At 48.7% G+C, this 19,373-nt stretch overlaps 1 protein-coding gene across 1 annotated transcript in view; it reads right to left on the bottom strand.

Annotated features, from left to right (window-relative positions):
* Window positions 1-695: 695 nt before the first annotated feature.
* The window catches only part of Vps26c (VPS26 endosomal protein sorting factor C), a 33,858-nt gene continuing 15,180 nt past the window's right edge, over window positions 696-19,373 (bottom strand). Inside the window, exons 2-8 of the mRNA XM_010636568.3 lie at window positions 17,212-17,355; window positions 13,550-13,699; window positions 8,582-8,662; window positions 7,968-8,042; window positions 3,477-3,627; window positions 2,411-2,563; window positions 696-1,563 (exon numbers count right to left, since the gene is read on the bottom strand). Coding sequence (XP_010634870.1) covers window positions 1,481-1,563; window positions 2,411-2,563; window positions 3,477-3,627; window positions 7,968-8,042; window positions 8,582-8,662; window positions 13,550-13,699; window positions 17,212-17,355 — 837 coding nt within the window. The 3' untranslated portion in view covers window positions 696-1,480. The remainder of the gene's footprint in view (window positions 1,564-2,410; window positions 2,564-3,476; window positions 3,628-7,967; window positions 8,043-8,581; window positions 8,663-13,549; window positions 13,700-17,211; window positions 17,356-19,373) is intronic.

The following is a 19,373-nucleotide window of genomic DNA, read 5'->3' as shown; positions in this document are numbered from 1 at the left end:
ATTCACTGTTCAGAGCTTTCTCTCCTGGATTAAATGAGAACCTGAGGAGTCGGGCGTGGTGGTGCACACCTGTAATCCCAGCACTCAGGAGGCTGAGGCAGGAGGATCACTGTGAGTTGAGACCAGCCTGAGCTACATAGTGAGTTCCAGGTTAGTCTTAACTACATAGTGAGACCCTGTCTCAAAAAAATTAAATAAATAAATAAATAAATGAGAACCTGACAACTCTTGGGGCTGGGCCAACTGATGCCCCTAACCCCAGCCAGCCCGAGCAGCTGCTGTCAGCTTAAGGCCCTTACCTAGCTGCTCAGGGTTGAATGAAATCATATGGGGAGCTGGGCTGGTGCTTCAGGTAATAATGGTTCCCGAAGAAGGGCACTCACCATTTATCTGTTTACTAAAGAAAATATACAATATATCAACATATACATACCAAGGCTTTTCTCAAAATTGTCACTTAGATTTTTTTTATTCATTAAAATTTTTTTTTCATGAAAAATAACTTCCTGCTTACAAATTTCCCAGAAAGCATGGCCTCTCTGTTCTGGCTTCTCTGTCTAAACACATCACCAAGGACACAGAATTACCTCTGTCATGTGAGGATAAAAAACTTACAAGGCAGAAGTGAATTCTCTGGAAACCAGGTCTCAGGGGACTTGGCTCAATCTTACGGAGTCACCGGTTTAGGGCAGAGTGGTCTCAGGGGGCTGGGGGCAGCCGAGACATCCGCCCAACCAGCCCTGTGCCCGTGGAGGACAGGCTGGCGTGCCCGGCAGGCACATGGTTTGCTCGGCACTCACTGCGGGCCAGCAGCGGCAGGGCCCAAGGAGGAGAGTGCTGCGACCGACTGTACACCGGGGCCACACCAGAGGCCGGGGACACCGTCCCTAGGGTGGTCAGGCACTGCCCCGGCCCCTCCCGTGGAGATGGACCCGCACCACTGCGCTGTACACCCAGGAACCAGAGTGGAAACACAGTTTCCCTCCTATCTGGGGAGATGGCAGCAGGATGGCGCGTGCCAGCTCTGGAGGCCACACACGTGCAGCTCCACCACAGGGCCAAACCCTCTGTCCTGCGAGCACAGAATGCTGTACAGGCCCCTAAAAAACCGGAAGTTACAGTGGAAAATGTCACGCAGCTCGAGAAGAGGAGAAAGGCTCCACACTTGCAGTGGGTGCAGCTGGCAGGCCGCCCGGGGGAGCAGACAGCGGGCATCCACGCACCCCCTGCCCAAGTGCCAGGCCGTCCCCCAGCACCCAGAGAGCGGCTCCTCCTGTCCCCAGGACGTCACTGTGCTGCAAAGCTCAAAGTGCAGGTACAACTGCTCTGCTGGGAACTCGGGAGCCAGCACAGATGTTTTCTGTGGTCCTAAAGCCAGCACTCAGAATGCGCTGCACCCACAGAAAGGTCTGGGCGGTGGCGCTGGCAGGAAAAGGAGGCCGGATCGATCATGAGTGCGCGGCACGGTCCCTGTCCCCGGCTACGTGCGGCACAGCTTCAGCGGGAAGTTCTCGGTGATGAGGTGATCGGCCTGGAGCAGCACAACGATGTTCACCTCGAACTCTGCGGGGAGCGGAGACAGAGCTTAAGCGCACTCCAGCAGCGGGCACCAAACGCCCACTCCCAGGTTCTCGGCTGAACCCTCAAGTTACAACCTGCCTGACATGTGAGCAACTCTTGACTTACGACTGGAATTTTAGTTTTAACAAAGTCTTGAGTTACAACCCGAATGCTGGCTGCTTGTGCTTCCAGGTGGTCTCAGAACAGATCTAACCCTCAGAGCTCTGGAAGGAGCAGGACCGCATCCTCTCCTGTGTGGGCTCACTGAGAACCTGGGCCAGCGTCTCCCTGAGGACACTGAGACCTGCTGTGTGCAGGAGGGAGACTCTGAAGGCTGTTTAGAGGCTTGAGCGTTCACTGACCAACTTGAGTTAGTTACAACCGGCCCTCGGGAACGAATTGAATTCGTAAGTCAGGGGTCCACTGCATTTTCTCCTCTAAGCTGTTTCTCTCAGGTGCTTGGTCACAGCAATGAGAAGCTGACTGACAGAACCACTGTGCTGACGTGTAGGTGCCTGTGGCAAAATCAGGAGAGGAAGTGGCGTGTGGGTCACGACCGGGCCGGGCTCAGTCTTTCCAGAGATCCATGGCAGAGGCACAGACGCCAGGATGGAGGCTGTCAGAGCTTTCCCAGCGGTTACCACTCGCTCCAGCTCTTCAAAGATGCCCTGGGACCTGGGCCCCATCCACGCCACCCTCCACCTGCCTGACCTTGCCCGGGCGGCCAGGGCTCAGGGACACGGTGGCTGCGTGACAGTGCAAGGTCCGCAGAAGCAGAAACACGCACACAGCGCTGCCCGAGAGCCAGCTGGCCCCGAGACCAGGTGCCCCCCGAACCTGTGCCACTTACCCACTTTGAAGTTGGTGGTCTCCAGCGTGGGGCAGGTGAACAGCCTGGGGAAGACCATGTGTATGGGGACCGAGAGGCCCCGGCAGACGTCGCCATCGGCGATCTGAATGTTCTGAATCTCTGTGGCATCGCGGGCGTAGCCTTCTGCGCACCCTGGGGTGGGGAGGAAACGTCTCCGGCTCAGGACCAGCAGGAGCAACGTGCCCTTCCGGCTCTGTGCTACACACTTGCCTCCTCCAGTCCACCCCACGGTTCCAGACAGAGGCCAGTCTTCCCTGCTCACTGTGCTCCAACGAACTGCACCAGGTTTTAGTCCTGTGTGGGAAACTCAGTCCCCAAATGAACATGACTGGGATTTGGAGGTGGAGGCTTTAGGTGATGGTGGACGTGGCTGAATGAAATCTCAAAGGGAGTGGCCATGCTCTAAAAGTGAGTCCTCACCAGGCATGGTGGCGCATGCCTGTAATCCCAGCACTTGGGAGGTGAAGGCAGGAAGATTTCTGGACAGGAGCCTGTGCTACATAGTGAGAAAACTCTGCCTCAGAAAAGTCAATCAATCAATCAATCAACCAAAGTGAGCTTTCTGTGACATGCTGTGCTGTCTCCCTGGGTGGTACGCCCTGCCCCAAGATGGCACAGGAAGGCAGGAAGGCCCTTGCCAGATGCACTCTTGGTCGTGCAGCCTTCAGAACCATGAACCAAACAGGCCTCTATTCTCTATACATTTCCCAGTCTCGGGTAATTTGTTATAGCAACAGAAAACAAACCCAAGAAGCACTTTTATTGCAACAGAGAGACATGGCCTTACTTTGCATTCACTCACATCTCCCCGCCCTCCGGTGCTGGGAATTGAACCCATGGCCTCTGAACAGTATCTGCAGCCTTATTTATTTATTTATTATTGAGGCAGGTTCTTGCTAAATTTCTCAGACTGGACTCAAACTTGCAATCCTCCTGCCTCAGCTTCCTAGGTGCTGGGATTGCAGGTGTGCACCACCACACTCAGCTCTCCCACATGGTTTTAACCACTGAGCGCACAGGGTAGAAGGCAGAGGGCGGGACTCACCGCAGGTCTCCACGCGGACCAGCTGCAGCTCGATGCTCCGGATGGCGGCATCCGAATGCTCCACCACCAGCTCGCCTGTCAGCGGCTGTGTGATCATGCAGTTGGTGGAGTTGAGGTGGCCTCTAATGAGGAATTTGGGCAGCAGCGCTCTCTAAAACAAGTCAGGAGCAGGAGGAAAGGGGTGAGATGACTCCACAACACTTTGCTGCAGATACTAAAAACTGAAAATAAGCCAGGGACCCCGATCTACGGAGAGGCAAAGGTGGGACGACGACTGCATCTTCTTCCAGCTCGGAGGCTGAGAGGCTGAATCGTTAAGCTCTAAACACATGAGATGTGACAGAAAAGCACAGTGCATGTTTTAATTTTTAAAATTTTATTATAGTAAAATACACGCTGCCATGAGTCGCCTCAAAATGTGCCCCCTCACATCAAGCACACTTGTCTCACCACCCCTGCCGCCTCCTGCAGCAGCTCTGCAGTCCTCTCACGAGTGCCTGTTTTTCTCTTTTCCCATTAAGTTCATTGGTACATTTACGGCAAACAGCAGTTACACTCACCATTGGGATCGTGCACCTCTACAGGACAGATCTCGGTTCTCATTTCTTCCCCATTCCCCTGCCCTCCCTTCACCCTTCTCTATTTACAAGGACTTTGTTTCCATTTTTTTCCTTTTCTCACATTTTTTCTTTTCCCTTATTTCCTTTCCCCTCCCCTTCCCACTTCCCCACTAGCCATTTTCTTCCTATTTCACCTGTCAGTTATACCGTTTTGAACCTTATTTCATGAGTGTCTTTAGTTGTGCTGTTGTGGCTGCCTCCGTGACCTGAATGGACTCAAAATGTTCACGTTTCACTGTCATTTTGATTTGGGGAAAAACAAGAAGCTGCACAGTGCCAGACCCAGCGACGAAGGTGGACAATGACACAGCACCATGTTTTGGGGAGCTACCTCTCTGTTGGATGGCACTCAGCAGCACCTTTTATTTTTTTATTTTTTTTGTTTTGTTTTTTGAGACAGGGTCTCACTATGTAGTTGAGACTGACCTGGAACTCACTCTGTAGCCCAGGCTGGTCTCGAACTCACAGTGATCCTCCTGCCTCAGCCTCCCAAGTGCTGGGATTACAGGCGTGAGCTACCATGCCCAGCCTACCATGCTTTTTAAATCAAACCATGTGAAGACACTCAGGAAAGGGGGCTCCAGGGCTGCTGCAGAAAATGGCAAGAATGATGGGGTGGGTGTGGCTGAAACTAGGGGAGTGTTCTGAAGGGGATGCGTGGCAATCTGGCTTTTATGATTACACGTAGTTTAAAATGTAACTATTCCCCACATATTTTGATCACAGCTGTACTAAGGCTCCTAACGACACAGCTTGTACAGAAGGACCAACTTGCTCAGAAAGTCATCTGCATGCCCCAGACTTGGATCTAGATGGCTCCTCACACCAGGCAGTAAGATATAAAGTCTCAGGGAGTTGGCAAGGGCATTATTCAAGGACAACTGATCACAGGGGAAAAAAGGGGGAGAAGGTTTAGAAAAGGTAATAAAAAATATTTCCAATTGTGCCATTTTGAAAAGCCAAGGTATCTTATTTCAAGGAAACATCAAACAGCAGTTTTCCCAAGGCCTGAGGAAAAGCCTTTGAACCTTTTGTCGTGGCCGCACCTCCATCAGAGTGGAGCACGCAGCATCCAGCAGAAACCACACCGCCACAGGTGTCACTGACAACATGCAGTTAGCCACCCAGGAAAGTAAAACTTCCTATATTTTCTGAAGAAGAGGGTAAAGTTAACCAGCATATCCAAAATGTTAGCTGTTCCACACACTCTCAATCTAAAGCGACGATCGGTGTTTTCTGGTGTTCCTATGGAGTCTCTGAAACTGGCCAGCATGTCCGACTCTCTCCTAACCTGGACAGCCTCTCCTTGAGTCCAGGTTGTCCGGCGCAGCTGCTGAACTAAGAACAAGGGAGCTCTGCAAAGACAGTGGCTAAAAATGGCTCAGATGATGACAGGGTTAAGAATGCAAGCCAACGGGGCTGCGGGGGAGAGGAGTGAACAGCAACAGCAGTTCATATCAATATTCTTTTAGGGGCCAGGGATTTAGCTCAGTGGTTCCACCACCTGCCTTGCAAGCACAAGGACCTGAGTTCGATCCCTGGTACCAAAAAAAAAAAAAAAAAAAAGATTATTTTAGGAAGCTGAAAAAGGAAAAGCATCCATGTCCAGCTCAAAATGCAGACCAAACACGCACATCCCCCTTCCCAGCGGCGGGCAGCAACACAGACAGAATCAACCTCCGCTGGCTCTCAGTCCATTTCCAGCCTTCCTGTGGCTTCTCCGAGCTCCTTATCCTCCTGTAAATCCTTTTCTACTTAAAAAACAAGAAAAAACTGGCATTTTGTGAATACCCAAATGGATTTATATGTTATGGCCTCATTTCCCAACAATGGATGAGAATGCTTGTCTTTTTCACTCACACAAAAAGCTCTCCAGCCAGAAAAGCTGTGAGGGACGCCCCCAGGACCACCCAGCGCAGCACTTCCGTCAGAGAAAAAGCAGGCAGGCCCGGTGCAGTGGCGACTTCAGCCACACAGCCCTTGACTTCCAGCCCAGCCAGGGCAACTCAGTGAGACCTGTCTAAAGAAAAGCTTGGTACAAAGGCCCTAGGTTCAATCCTCAGGACTGGAAAAACAACAACAAAAGCCAGTGGATGGGATGCCAGGGATGTCAGTGCATATCTGTAATTCCAGCACTCAGGAGGACGAGGCAGGAGGATTTGGAGCAGGCCTGGGCTACACATTCTAGGAGAGAGATCTTATCTCAAAAAGCCAAACAAAGAAATAAACGTGGATGCAGGAGTAGCTCAGTGGCAGAGCTCTTGCTAGTATGTGTGAGGTCCTGGCTTCTATCCCCAACAGCACAAAAAAGGGGGAAAAAGGGATTGCCAATGAAGCTGCGAGAGTTCAGGGGCCTGCAGCCAACCGGAGGTCAGTGCAACAAGCGTGCTCCTGGGCAGACACTGGTGCTTCCTGACCAGGTGAATCCAAAAGCAGCCCTAGGAACTCAGAGCCCGGGGCCCAGGGTCACAGCAAACCCAGGGGACAGGCGCTCCCGGGACCCTCGGGCAGAGCCAGTGCGGCTTCTGCCCGGCAAGCAGCCTTGCGTCCCACAGCAGATCCTCCTGACAACAGGAGCCAATAAACACTCAGAGGAAATGCAAGAAAGTAACGAAGAACCTGCTCAACACAGCAGCACAGCCTGGGACCAAAATGGATGTGTGACAGGAGGTTCCCTAGCAGGGAGCGGGCAGGCAGACCATGCTGTGGCCCAGGCGGACACCAGGGCAGGGTCCACTGAAGAGATGGGGAAAGCTGGGTGTGGGGGCGCAGTCCCGTGACTCCAGCACTCAGCAGGAGGCTGAGGCAGGAGGACTGCTGGAAGAAGACAGCCTAGCAACATAATGATACCCTGACTCAAAAAACAACAAGAAAGAGAGAATAGAAGGAAAAAAAATGGACACGGGTTTTTTAAATGAGGGGAAGAGTGGCTGAAGGGAGGGGAAATGGGAAAAAAAGAAGCAAAATATATCACATACAAGTACAAATTTCCTGTGGTGAATGTAATCATGTAAATCTAAATGTACCAATTAAAAAAAGAGATGGAGAAGAGAGGGCTGACTGGTCCTGGGTCAGGGGCTCTCAGAAGCCAGAGGGGGCCATGGAGAGTGCACAGGGGAGTGGACCTCACCCTCAGAGGGGCCCCACAGCCCTTGCCTCAACTGTATCACCAAGGGATGAGGTCCACAATCTCTCCCGCGTCCCAGTTCTAATCAGTCTGGTCCAGGGACAAAGTGCAGAGCTGGGGGAGAAGTCTCCATCCTGAGAGCTTCACGTGGTAGCCGTCTGCTCTGAGTCCCCATCTAGAGTGGTGCGGAGGCACGCAGGGTAGGCTCCAGCCAGCTTCTCTGTGCATAGCACAGGCAGCCTCTGGAGGTCACTGCCGGCTCTTCCAGGAAGCACTGGGTGGAAGGGAATGTGCCAACCACACAGCAGCAGAGGACAGCAGGAGGCAGGTGGCCCGGTGCAGACTGTGGCCCCTGAGGCAGCAGTGCTGGAGCTCAGGCCCACAGCACAGGGAAACTCAGAGCACAGAAAATCACTAATGAGCTGGGAGCGGGGGCACATGACTCAGGAAGCTGAGGCAGGAGACCGCTTTTGCCCAGGCACTGGAGGCCAGCCAGGGCAAACTAGCAAGACCCTGGCTCAAAAAACACACAAAATCATAAACACACAGGAAAAATTTCTAAATAATTACTGGGTTCCACACAAAATCAAGGTGAGGATACTGATTAGCACAGATACAGGCAATAAAATCAAAACCTCCTTCTGCTGAGTCGATTCCCAAATAAAGAACAAGAGGGCAAGGGCTGGCCCTGAGGCCCAGTCACCGGGAAGTCCCATGGCCTGAGTGTGCAGGGCATGCGGTTACCTCCTTCACATTCTGTAAGGTCTCCGGCGTGATCGTGAAATCCACAGGACTCGGGGTCAGCTTCCCCTTCTGTGGCTGGAATGGGAGGTAAGACAATCAACAGAGGGGAGGCGGGACAGCTTCTCCTCCTGCAGCACAAGGAGCTGGGGTGCTGGGTATCGGGGCAGGAGGCCTGGGTCCCAACACAAACACAGCTCAGCCAGAAGACAAAGCTGTGCTCTGCAACACCTCTCTCCACCCCACCCCCCGGGACTCAGTTTCTCTATCTGCAAGGGTCATTATGGGCTTGGAATTTAAATATCAGAGGCATCTGCTATAAGACTGTCTCCTAGAGTAAGAGCTAACACTGCAGCGTGCCCTGTGGGCTGCATGACACAAGCAGGCAAGGGCCTGGGGCATCGGCCTTCATACTCAAGGGCAGGGTACACCCGAGCCAAGTGATTAGCCCAGCACGCCGGGCCCGGGGACGCTGCCAGGCAGGTGCTCCTGCTGCCACTGTCCCAACCAGGCACCCATTCTTCCAGCAGCACCCAAGAGGGATGCAGCCACCTTACTTGCTGGACAACGGGGCCATCTCACACCCCAAGGAGATGTGGGAGCCGGGAGAGGCTTACGGCAGAGTGTACGATGAACTCGCAGGTCTTCGTCAAGTCTTTGGCCAACAGTGAACGCCTCATGTCACAGCGCAGCGTGTACTAGAGGGAAAGTGAAGAAAGTGCCATGTTAGTGGGCTCTGCACGGAAAAGACATTCAAAGGAGCAAGTTGGCCTCCATAGTTTAGGGCAACTGTGTTCGATAATGTGCGATGTGAAATTAACACATATAACAGGAGAGTTAATGTTGCGAACAGAGGTGCTTCTGCTAAAACAAAGAGTAGCACCAGAAACAACACATCAGGCTCATTCCTAGCCTGTCCTCACAGGCATGCTGAGGTTAGGTCACAGAGGACCCTGACACCAGGTCTGGCTACAGCATGGGAAAGACCAGGCTGGAAGGAGAGAGTGCAGGCAGGAACAGCTGGTTCAGCCACAAATCTGCTTCCTTTGTGAGCCCAGCCAAATGACATAACTTCCCTGAGTTCCTGCCTGTAAGCAGGGCCACCACTACGAAGCTGCGAGAATCCAATGTATTATGTGTGGGAGGCACTGAGCACAGGGTTGTCAGGGACCCCCACAGCCAGTGCCTATCCTCACTCCCCTACCAAGCATGAGGGCCCAGGGCCAGGTTCACAGTCATACCCTGTCCTCCAGAGCATCAAACTTAACAAAGCGAAGTCACAGAGACAGGTGGCTCAGGCCTGTAATTACATCACCATGGGAGGCTGAGGCAAAAAGATCCCAAGTTCAAGTTGCCAAAGCAATTTAGTAAGACCCTGTCTCAAAATACAAAAAGGGGGACTTCTGGGAAGATGGCAGAGTGGTGATCAGCAGAGAAACAGGCTGTCCAAGATTTGATGTCCAGATGATGGAATACAGCAAAGTGAGGAAGAGAAGGAAGGAAGCAAGGATCTGAAATGATTGTTGAAGCCCACAGGGAGAGCAATGAGAGATCTGAACAAAGGAGGCAACAAATGGCACTTTCTGCCTAAGCCCTGACTTACTGCATGGGAAGGATGACTCACACCTTAGATGCACAGGGACTACTGGTGACCCCAGAGGGCTCTGCAGAGAAATGTATCAGTGGAATGGCACAGTGGACGCAGTGGACTACAGTGGCTGTTGAGTTACTTAGGTTCTGATGCTCCCAGGCGAGGGCGATTGGCTGGTAGCCATCTTGGAGAGGGACCAACAGAGCTCAGAACTCAGAGCAGCTGCTGGGTGGCTCCATTGGGGTGAGGCGGAATCAACTTCAAGTAAGCAGGAAGCACATGGGGTGTTGCAGACTAAACAAAATTGTTTCCAATTTCACAGGCAGAAACTAGCCTGCACTTCAGAACCAAAGGTGCAGGCATGCTGGAATTATGTACTACCCCACTGAAAATCCAGCAGGCTTGCTGGGATTAATCGACGTGGATGTGGGCTCTTTGTGCCCACTGTGTCTACCAGTGATAGCAGACAAGTCCTGAAGTAGACGTTTTTCTCTCTTCTTTTTGTTTTATTTTGTTTTCTTGATTATTCTTGTTTCTATATAAATGAGAATATTGTGTCTAGTTTTCCTGTTTTTGTTGTTCTTGTTTTTATTTTTGTTTCTTTCTTCTCTCTTTCCCTTCTGTCTTCTTCACTAGTTTCTGATTATGGCTGCATAATCTTCCCTTGTTCTTCAGCCTTGCTTCTAATTTCTTCCTCTTCTTCTATTTCTCTATTTTCCCCCCACCTCTTTTAAATATTCTACCCTATGGGTAAAATTGCCACAGTGAGGGCATATTTACTGTATATAATTTTCTGGTTTTCTTTAGGTTTTGTTATATAACCACAAATCTAGTTCATATGGTTAAAGGTGGCAAATTAATAGTTCACTTTCTCTAGGCTGTATGTGATGCTACCATTGTTGCTGATTGCACTACTTTAGTCAAGGTGACATAGTTGTTCTAATTGGTTGTTCTTTCGGGTACACCAAGACTGAGATTGATTAAGGGTTATAAACAATACTATAGACCAGTGCCAAAGAACCAGGGGCTAGGCCAAAATGGCAGCAACTTCTCATCCTCAATAAAAGGAAGAGACAGGATCCTTCAACAGACTCAAAACCCAAAAGCCAGCTGCACCACGTAGACATCACTGAGAATTAATCATTTCCCAAGGGTTCTAAACACTAGCAATAAAGCTATTTGCCATAGAGATTTAAAAGAATCAACCCAGGAATTAAATTTTAAAATACAGAAAATGAGATAACACTTAAGGAAGATGCAATTCCTAAACATCTAGCTCACCAAAGGCAAAACCAGGGAGCAATGAAAACAATAAAAACCCACCCACCTAGATGGACTCTTTTAAGTGCTAAAATTGGAAGCAACAAATTAGACACAAGAAAAAAAAATAGTTTCTTAGATAACTACAAAGACAGTGACCATAATGAAAGACTCTAGTAACTCTAGAGCATATACAGATTTTTTAAAAAAATTACAGGAGCTTAGGAAAATGATGGAAACCATGACCACCCAACACAGGAAAGAAATGGAACCCACAAAACAGATTCAAACAGATATGTAGAAGATTAAAAATTCCATTGAAAGTATACATAGCAGAATGAGAATGTGAGGACAGAATATCAGATACCGAAGAGAGGACTGTGGTTAGTGACCATGAAAATAAATATGTCTTAAAAATAGCAAGGGACCATGAAAAATCGATCAAAAATCTGCTAGATGATGTAAAGAATAACAACAGGATTAATCAGAGTCAATGAAAAGCTGGGCAAGTGACACACAAAATAAACATGTTCAAAGACGTCGTGGAAGAAAACTTCCCAAACAGGGAAAAAGAATCCGATATACAAATAAGTCAGTTATATGAAACTCCACTTAGCTATGACTAAAAAAAAAAAAAAAGGTACACCAAGGAATACAATGATCAAGATTCAAGAAATCCAACACAAGAACAGAATATTAAGCCGGGCGTGGTGGCGCATGCCTGTAATCCCAGCACTCAGGAGGCTGAGGCAGGAGGATCGCAGTGAGTTCAAGACCAGCCTGGGCTACATAGAGAGTTCCAGTTCAGTCTCAACTACATGGTGAGACCCTGTCTCAAAAAAAAGAACAGAATATTAAAACCTGTTAGAGAGAAACAAATCACCTATAAAGGAAAGCCCATCAGAATCATAGCAGAATCTCAACACAAACCCTCAAGTCAAGGACAGCTTGGAGTGAAGTATTTCAAGCCACAAAGGAAAACCTCCAACAAACTGATGTACCCCACAAAACGATCTTTCAAAACTATTAAAGAAATAAGGTACTTCCATAAGAACACCTGAAGAAATTCATGCCCACCAAACCAGCACTTCAAAATGTTCTGAAGGACATTCTTTAAAGAGATAATGAAGACTACAATTCCATGAACCCAACAGAATGAATCTACCAGACAAATAAATTAAATAGAGGAGGAAGAAAGGGAACCAACAACAGGAAAATAACATGACAAGGATAAGTCAACACGTATCAGTTATAAAAATCGATGTTAATGGTCTCTGAGCTAAATTCCCAATTTTATTTTAAACAAATTAATTTCCTGTAACCAGTGATAATAAACAAGAGACTAACAAATATGACCAGTAAAACCCTGATTTTATTCCTCTCAGTTTCTTATGAACATATCTTCCTATTATGAAATAAATGGTATGGATTAACTACTGTGTGCTGATTCTAGACAGGTGATAAGAGAAAGCTTTTTTTTTCTTTTTTCTTTTTTTGTTGGTACTGGGGATCGAACTCTGGTCCTTGTGCTTGTGAAGCAGGCGGAGGCACCACTGAGCTAAATACCGGGCCCCTAGAGTAACTTTCTAAATGAAGCACTGGAGATGGTTTCAGGCTATTTGTTCCCATTCACTTTCCTTCGTGGTGGAACAGTCCCAAGCCAGTGAGCTGGTCAGAGGCAGTCTGCCGGGTGACTGGAATGTTCTGTCTGCACAAGTGGCTTCAGTTAGAGCTACACACTGTCCCCATCACTCCCAGGGCTGTTCTCAGGGGCTGTCCAAAGCCTCTTGGGTGTGTGTGTGTGTGTGTGTGTGTGTGTGTGTGTGTGTGTGTCTGTCCAGCCGGAAACAGGTGCACTAACAAAAAGGCCTGGATGCATGGTTTTCTTCGCAGAAACAGAGCACATCATCGGACATTTGAGCAATGTCTTAGGCAATTCAGGAAACTCACATGCAGACAGATCTTTGGTTAAATCTCCCAGTGATTTGAGGATTTTTATTTTAAAGGTGTGGTATTCTAAGGAGAGGAATGGCACTTACCAAATCTCAGCTATCAATTAAAACTTTACAAATTCCTAACTTCCAGCCCTCTCGCACATAGAAAAGACACGGAGCTCTGTCTCATCTGGCAAGGGAGCTGCTGTGTGGTGGACAGAACAGAAATACCTTTCTTTCCACAGAATAAAGGGAAGCCTTTCTCTAGCTCCAAGTCATGACTCTGCTTTGCTCCAAAGACAACAATGGTAGCTGTGAAGCCATCCCAACCCAGCAGAGGTAGACAGGAAGTCATAAATCCACTTCCCCTCATTTACAAGGTTTGCTCAATGAAGAACACAAGCCTATGCTAAGGCAGTAGTTGCCTTTGGGTATCAGACAAAGAGATACTTTATAAGAGTCAAACAGACAAGTTACGTGCTGGTGCCAGAAAGAAGTTAGGGCATATCTGTTATCCAACAATCAAAGCACCCCAAAGTGTCCGTTCGGCCTGGGAAAGTCCAAAGGAATCTTATAGAAGTTACAGCATGGTACCTATCAAAAGTACCATCCGCGGACAAGATGTAGTTAGCAGAGCAAAGTGGGAGATCAATATGGAACAGAGTACACGCAAGGGCTCAGTGACAGACTGAATGTTCCTTTCCTGGGACCATGGGGTAAGTTTCAGTGAAGGGAAGAGGATGCTGGGTTTGGGCAGGAAAATGATGCAGGCATCAAATGATGGAGACCAGGAGACTCACCTGGATGTTGACAAACACGCCATGGTAAGTCTCATAGAGGACTTTGTTGCCCTTCACGTGCAGAGGAAATTCGAAGGGAATTTCTGTCTTGCCACTGGGGAACTTTCCTGGCTTCACCATTTCTATGGTGCTGTTGATAATCTGGATCGGCTGTAAACAAAAGTCAACTCAGTCCATCAGCACATACCTGTAGATGTCCCCTCAAAGGAGAGTGTGTCAACCACCACCCTGAAGACACAGCGACCTGGGCTCCTGGGTGCCACTCTTCCTGGCGTCTCCAGCAGCACAGTACTGGGTCTGTGGATGAGTGCTGAGGAGAATCATAACGTTTTCTCTTTGGTGGTACTGAGGATCAAACCCAGGGCCTCTGCATTGAGCTACATTTATTTTTCATTTTCAAACAGGGTGTCAGTAAAATCTGTTCCCTAGGTTGGGCCTGAACTTGAGATCCTCCTGTCTCAGCCTTCCAGAGTGCTGGGATTACAGGCATGGACCATCATGCCTGGTTGAGTTGGTTCCATTTTTTTCACTCTCTGCTGCAGGAAGGGTTCATTTACACACATCCCTCTCCTGCTCAGGCCTGGATCTGCAGAATGCAAAGGCAGACACAATGCTGGACAGCTGCCTGGCCCACTGACACCAGGCTCAGCTTCCTGCGGCTGTGTGAGCAAGATGGGCTTCTCCTCCAGCCCTCAGGCCACACAACCCTTCAGTGGGGCCTCCAAGGAGGAAGGCAATGCTGACACTGCACATCTGCAGTGTTGTGGATTACCTGGTGGTTAGTTTGAGTGGATCGCCCAGCTGAGCTCAGTCAGCATGGCTGTGGGCTTGGAAGCCCCACCTGAGGACTGTTGCCAATGGTATAAAGGGAGAAGGGGAGAGGAAGATCGCGTGCTGCTGATTTTCTCAGCGAAGCCCGCTGTGGCTAGTTTTCCTGCCTGTCATCTTCGGGGCTCGGGTCCTCACTGTCACTGGGGATGGCTGCCATTCTCTCTGGGGGAGCTCTGGTCTTTGCCCTGAGCGTCACTTCCTGGCTCCAGTGCAGATCCCTCAGCCTGGTGGCACAGACCCTTCACCCTACTGGCACAAACTTTCTGGCTTCCACCACTGGCCCTTGCTTGGGGCTTCCCAGTGCAGATCCTTGCTACAGACTCACAGGAGATATTGCCGCGGGCTCTAGGCTCTGGCTGGACCCGCAGGACACTGCCGTGGGATCCAGGCCCTCCGCTGGATTCTTCAGGTCTCTAGCTCGAGGACAGATTTCTTGAGCACCTCTGCATTTGACTTTTTGGGTGAGTGTTATAAAATAACCCTATAAATTATGCGTCTTGGAATCTATTCCTTTGCAAAGCCTGACTACAACAGAACTGGTCCTGAGAGTAGGGTTGCTGTGATGTTGCCTGGTGATGTGGCTTAACAGCCTCTGGAATTAATTTGGAAAGGTTTTGAGAGAGGAGCCAAAGAGGCAGCCCTGGAATGCGCTAAACTGTAAGGAGACGGGTCAGAGCCTGGAAAGCCAGAGACCTGATGGGAATGCTGCGGTTAAGGGTGAGGCTCCAGAGGATTCTGTCGAGAGGACTGTTTTGGGTGCTGGATCCCCAGTGGTGCATGCTGTGCTTTGGCAGGAAGTTGGTCTGCGTTTTGCTTGTGTGTAGAGATACTTCCTGGGTGGCAGAAAAATTTCAATGCAGTCTAGCGTTGGGACGGTGGTGTGGATGCCGTCGGGGAGTTCTGGTGGGATCTATGTTGGGAATAAGAGCAGAAAGGCAGCAGGGTGATTCGAAGCAGTGGGTTTTTTTGTTTTGTTTTGTTTTTTCTTTTTCTTCAGTTTGGCCACAGGGGAGGCTCCAGTGAAGCTGTGGATTGCAAGGATGAAGCAGAGGACAATGTGGTCATGGAGGAAAAAATGACCTGAGGCCTTTTACCATATGGGAGATCCCCTGGGGAGCATCTTTTTGTGTTGCTGCACCTGTTGTTAAAGTTAATGGGAAAGGACTATGATTTTAATTGCTCTCTCCTATTGATTTCAATACAGTAATATAATGTTGATGTATATAAAACTGGCTTTTAAGTATTGCTAAATCGTGTACATAAATGGAAACCGAAGGAGTCTTAAACTTGAAGCTACAGTTTGTAATGTGGATGCACGAAACTGGCATATTGCACTTTGTAAACAAATTGATGTTTTTTTACTTGTGGGTGTGATTTTTCTTTTTACTTGCTTTTTGGTATTTTAATGGTTGTTCAGTATTAAATATGAAGATTTTGGAATGAAGTAGTTCCGTAGTTTTAGACACTTGTTTGTAATCAGGTTATTCAGTCAAAGCTTTGTGGCTTTTAACTTTGAATTCTGAGAACCCCGCGTGGAAGTGAGCGCAGTCAGAACTGCGTACGTCATTACTAACGTACGTGTAAAACAGACCAAGACATGTCCGCCTTTTACGGACCTGCTCTCTGGTTATCAAGCTGACCAGAGTGGGCTGTGCTGCATTACCTGATGGTTAACGGAAGTGGGAACACCCAGAGCTGAGTCAGTGCGGCCGTGGGTGTGGACGACCCACCTGAGGATCCTGCAAGAACAGCATAAAACAAGAACGGGAGGGGAAGACTCAGGCTGATTTCACAGGAGAAGCTTTGCTGTGGCTGGTTTTCCTGATATGAACTCATTGTTAGAGGAGCTCAGATCCTCACTGTCACCGGGGATGGCTGCTTCTCTCCTGGGGGGGCTCTGATCTTCACCTTGAGTGTGGCTTCCTGGCTCCCGTGCAGATACCTCAGCCTGAGGCACAGACCTTTCACCCTGCTGGTGCAGGTTTTCTGGCTTCCACCACTGGCCCTTGGACCTTCGCAGGTGCAGATCCTCGATACGGACTCCCACGAGACATCGCCATGGGCTCTAGGTTTCCAGCTGGACACTGCCCTGAGATCCAGGTCCTCTGCTGGATTCTTCAGGTCTCTAGTGCGTGGAAAGATCTCTTGTGCGCTTCTGCGTTTGACTTTTTAGGTGAATATTATAAAATAACCTTCTAAATTATGTGTCCTGTAGTAAATCTATTCCCTTGAAAACCCTGACTACAATGTGGACACTCTCCCAGCCCGGGTTTATCATCACCCTGAGAAAGCTCATGGCATAGAAAGGAATCTCTAAGTACTGACGGATTAAAATAAGATGTTTTGCAAGGACATGGAATGTTCTTAAATCTGAACACTGTTAACTAATGCACTCTCCTCCCTTTTAACTCTTCCCTTTCAATTAGAGAGTTGACCCCCAGGAAAAGGAAACAGGGAGTTTACATTGTGGAACACAAAACTACCCTAAATGACACAAGAGAAAAGTGACTCGCTCCATGTGCCACACTCAAGTGCCGAATCCAACAAGAGCAATATACACAGCTAAGAAGTAAGAGTTCTGATGTAGGACAGCAAGCACCATAAGCAACTTCTCAGGAGCGCTTTCTAATGGTGGTGACTTAGTCCATTCACAGCTGTGCTACTCAAGTAGGAATAAGAACAGGCAGGAGATAATGGGAAACATTAGAAACAAGTATCTGAATGTCTTCAATTTAATTAGTACTGAAAGGACAGGAGCCACATTTCTTGGAAAATAAAAAAGGCAAGTGAAGACTCCCATCAGCACTTGAAATCCCACTGAGCACCCTTACCTTCACGGAGTTGTAGAAAGCTTCGAACACGCCCACACTCTTGGCACTCAGCTGGAGGTTCACAGTTCCCTCCATTGTCAGGGACACTCCTTGGTGCTGGACGGAGTCCTTACTGGAGATGACCACCACGCCAGAGAGCATTTCCTAGGGGCCAAGAGGCAGCTCCATCAGACCAGCACATCTCTATACCCTGGTGTCTGTGCCTTAACCAGTGCGTTCAAAGGCACATCTGGCGAGGCACCTGCATTTCGGGACCAGAAGCCCCCGCGTGGCACGACCATACCCACTGACAACACTGGGTACCAAGGAGGGCACCTGGCAGTGGGTGAGAATCTCATCCCTTTGTTTCCTCCACACACACCTGTTCCTGTTTATTCCCAAGGGCACGGAAAAGGCCTGGACACATTTACAACTGACGGAAGCCCTCGGGGAAGTGGAGCCTGCAGGAGGTCAGCGCCACACTCCACGGAGGGCAGCAGCCACTGCCCAGGGACTGTCCCCAGCCTTCTGGTTCTGGCTTGCTCACTGAACACACGCCTTTGCCCCCAGTTCACAAATCTTTCGGGGAAACCTTCACGACAGATGGTCACCTCATTTATGTGAAGATAATCACTAATAAGACGCGGACAGGGCCATGTTCTCTTAGAGGATGGCAGTGGCTTCCTGTCAACGTAGATCGTGGTTTCCTGAGTGAGGGGGCTGAGCGGAACAGGAAGTGAGGAGACTGAATATCCTCAGCCGGAGTCTGCAATGAACACAGCTGTGCCGTTCTGACATGACCTTGAAAACAGCATGACCACCCATCAAATGGTTCCATGGTGGCAGAAAGGTAACAACAAAAAGAAGGGGGAAACAACTGGCCTGCAGATCAACCGATAAAAAACACCTGTGCTACTAACGAGTAAAATGGCTTAGCTTTCATTCCATCTAGTCCACCAGTGAAATTTTTCTTTTGTTCTTAATCCACCTGGCATCTGAGGAGTCAGGAATACTCTGTGTCCCTTAACTGTTTTTAGGTTTTCCACTACCCATCCGAAAACCCTGAACCCTACCTTAAAACACACTATCATCACCATTTTAAGCAGAATTTGGACAGAACTGATTCTGTTCCTAAGAACACCAACATCTCATAAGCAGATTTAAATAAAAATTCTTCCAATTTAACTTTCAAATATACAATTCTATTAAAATAAAACAGAAATTGTAAAGTTTAAATTCACTAGTATATTTTTCAGTCAATTCACTAGTATATTCCAGAAATAAAATGAGACAAAATAATTGTTGCAAACTTTGTGAATTAAACAGGACAACAGCAACGCAGGATGGTCTGTTCCCACCAAACCCCAACATTCGCAGTTAATCACACACGGAACAACTCTCGGGTTGACCGCTGGCTGGGATGTCGCAATCGTATGACATCAGAACTCATGCCACTCTTCACCCCGGGACAAAGGAAGGAACAGGCAGCGTAGGGCTCTGGAAGCAAGCAGAGTCCGTATTTCATGACTCCAGGGACTCATTTGTCATTCTTTAATTTAATTAAGAAATAATAAAGGGGCCAGGATTTAGCGCAGTGATTCCGCCACGTGCTTCACAAGCAGAAGGTCCTGAGTTCAATTCCCCAGTACCATAATAACAACAGTAGAGAAAATATAAAATTAATATATTTATTGACACACCAGACATTCTTATACACATAGTACATGTCTATCTGATTCCTACCCACAAAAGGACGATCTAGAATTAATCCAAGTGTGGCCCACAGAACTGCGAAACAGAAGATGACAGAGTTAAGACTGCTGGAGGGGAGGAAACAGACTATTCTCAATTGTTCCTGCTCAGGAGAGCAGGGTGACCTTAATTAACTGAAATTAATGAAAACCCAATGCTGAACCAACAATCCCTACCCACAGACCTCGGTGTGGATTCTCAACAAAAATAAGCAGGATGGCTCTGGATGGCACCAAAAACTCACCCAACAGAGCGGGAAGGCTAAATTCTCAGCAGGGGACCCATAGAGGGCCCATTCGGCCTTCAGGGTGGCAGCCAACTCAGAAACGACGCAAAATGACTCAGAGAAATCAGGGAAGGTGTGTGACTGCTTAGGGAGAAGAGCAATGGTTTTGCCACCTCAAGCAGGTCCTTGACCTGAAAGGCGAGGT

Source organism: Fukomys damarensis, unplaced genomic scaffold, assembly GCF_012274545.1.
Source record: "Fukomys damarensis isolate Sample0158 unplaced genomic scaffold, DMR_v1.0_HiC HiC_scaffold_24, whole genome shotgun sequence".
NCBI lineage: Eukaryota > Metazoa > Chordata > Mammalia > Rodentia > Bathyergidae > Fukomys > Fukomys damarensis.
This window is presented reverse-complemented; position numbering and strand designations above follow the sequence as displayed.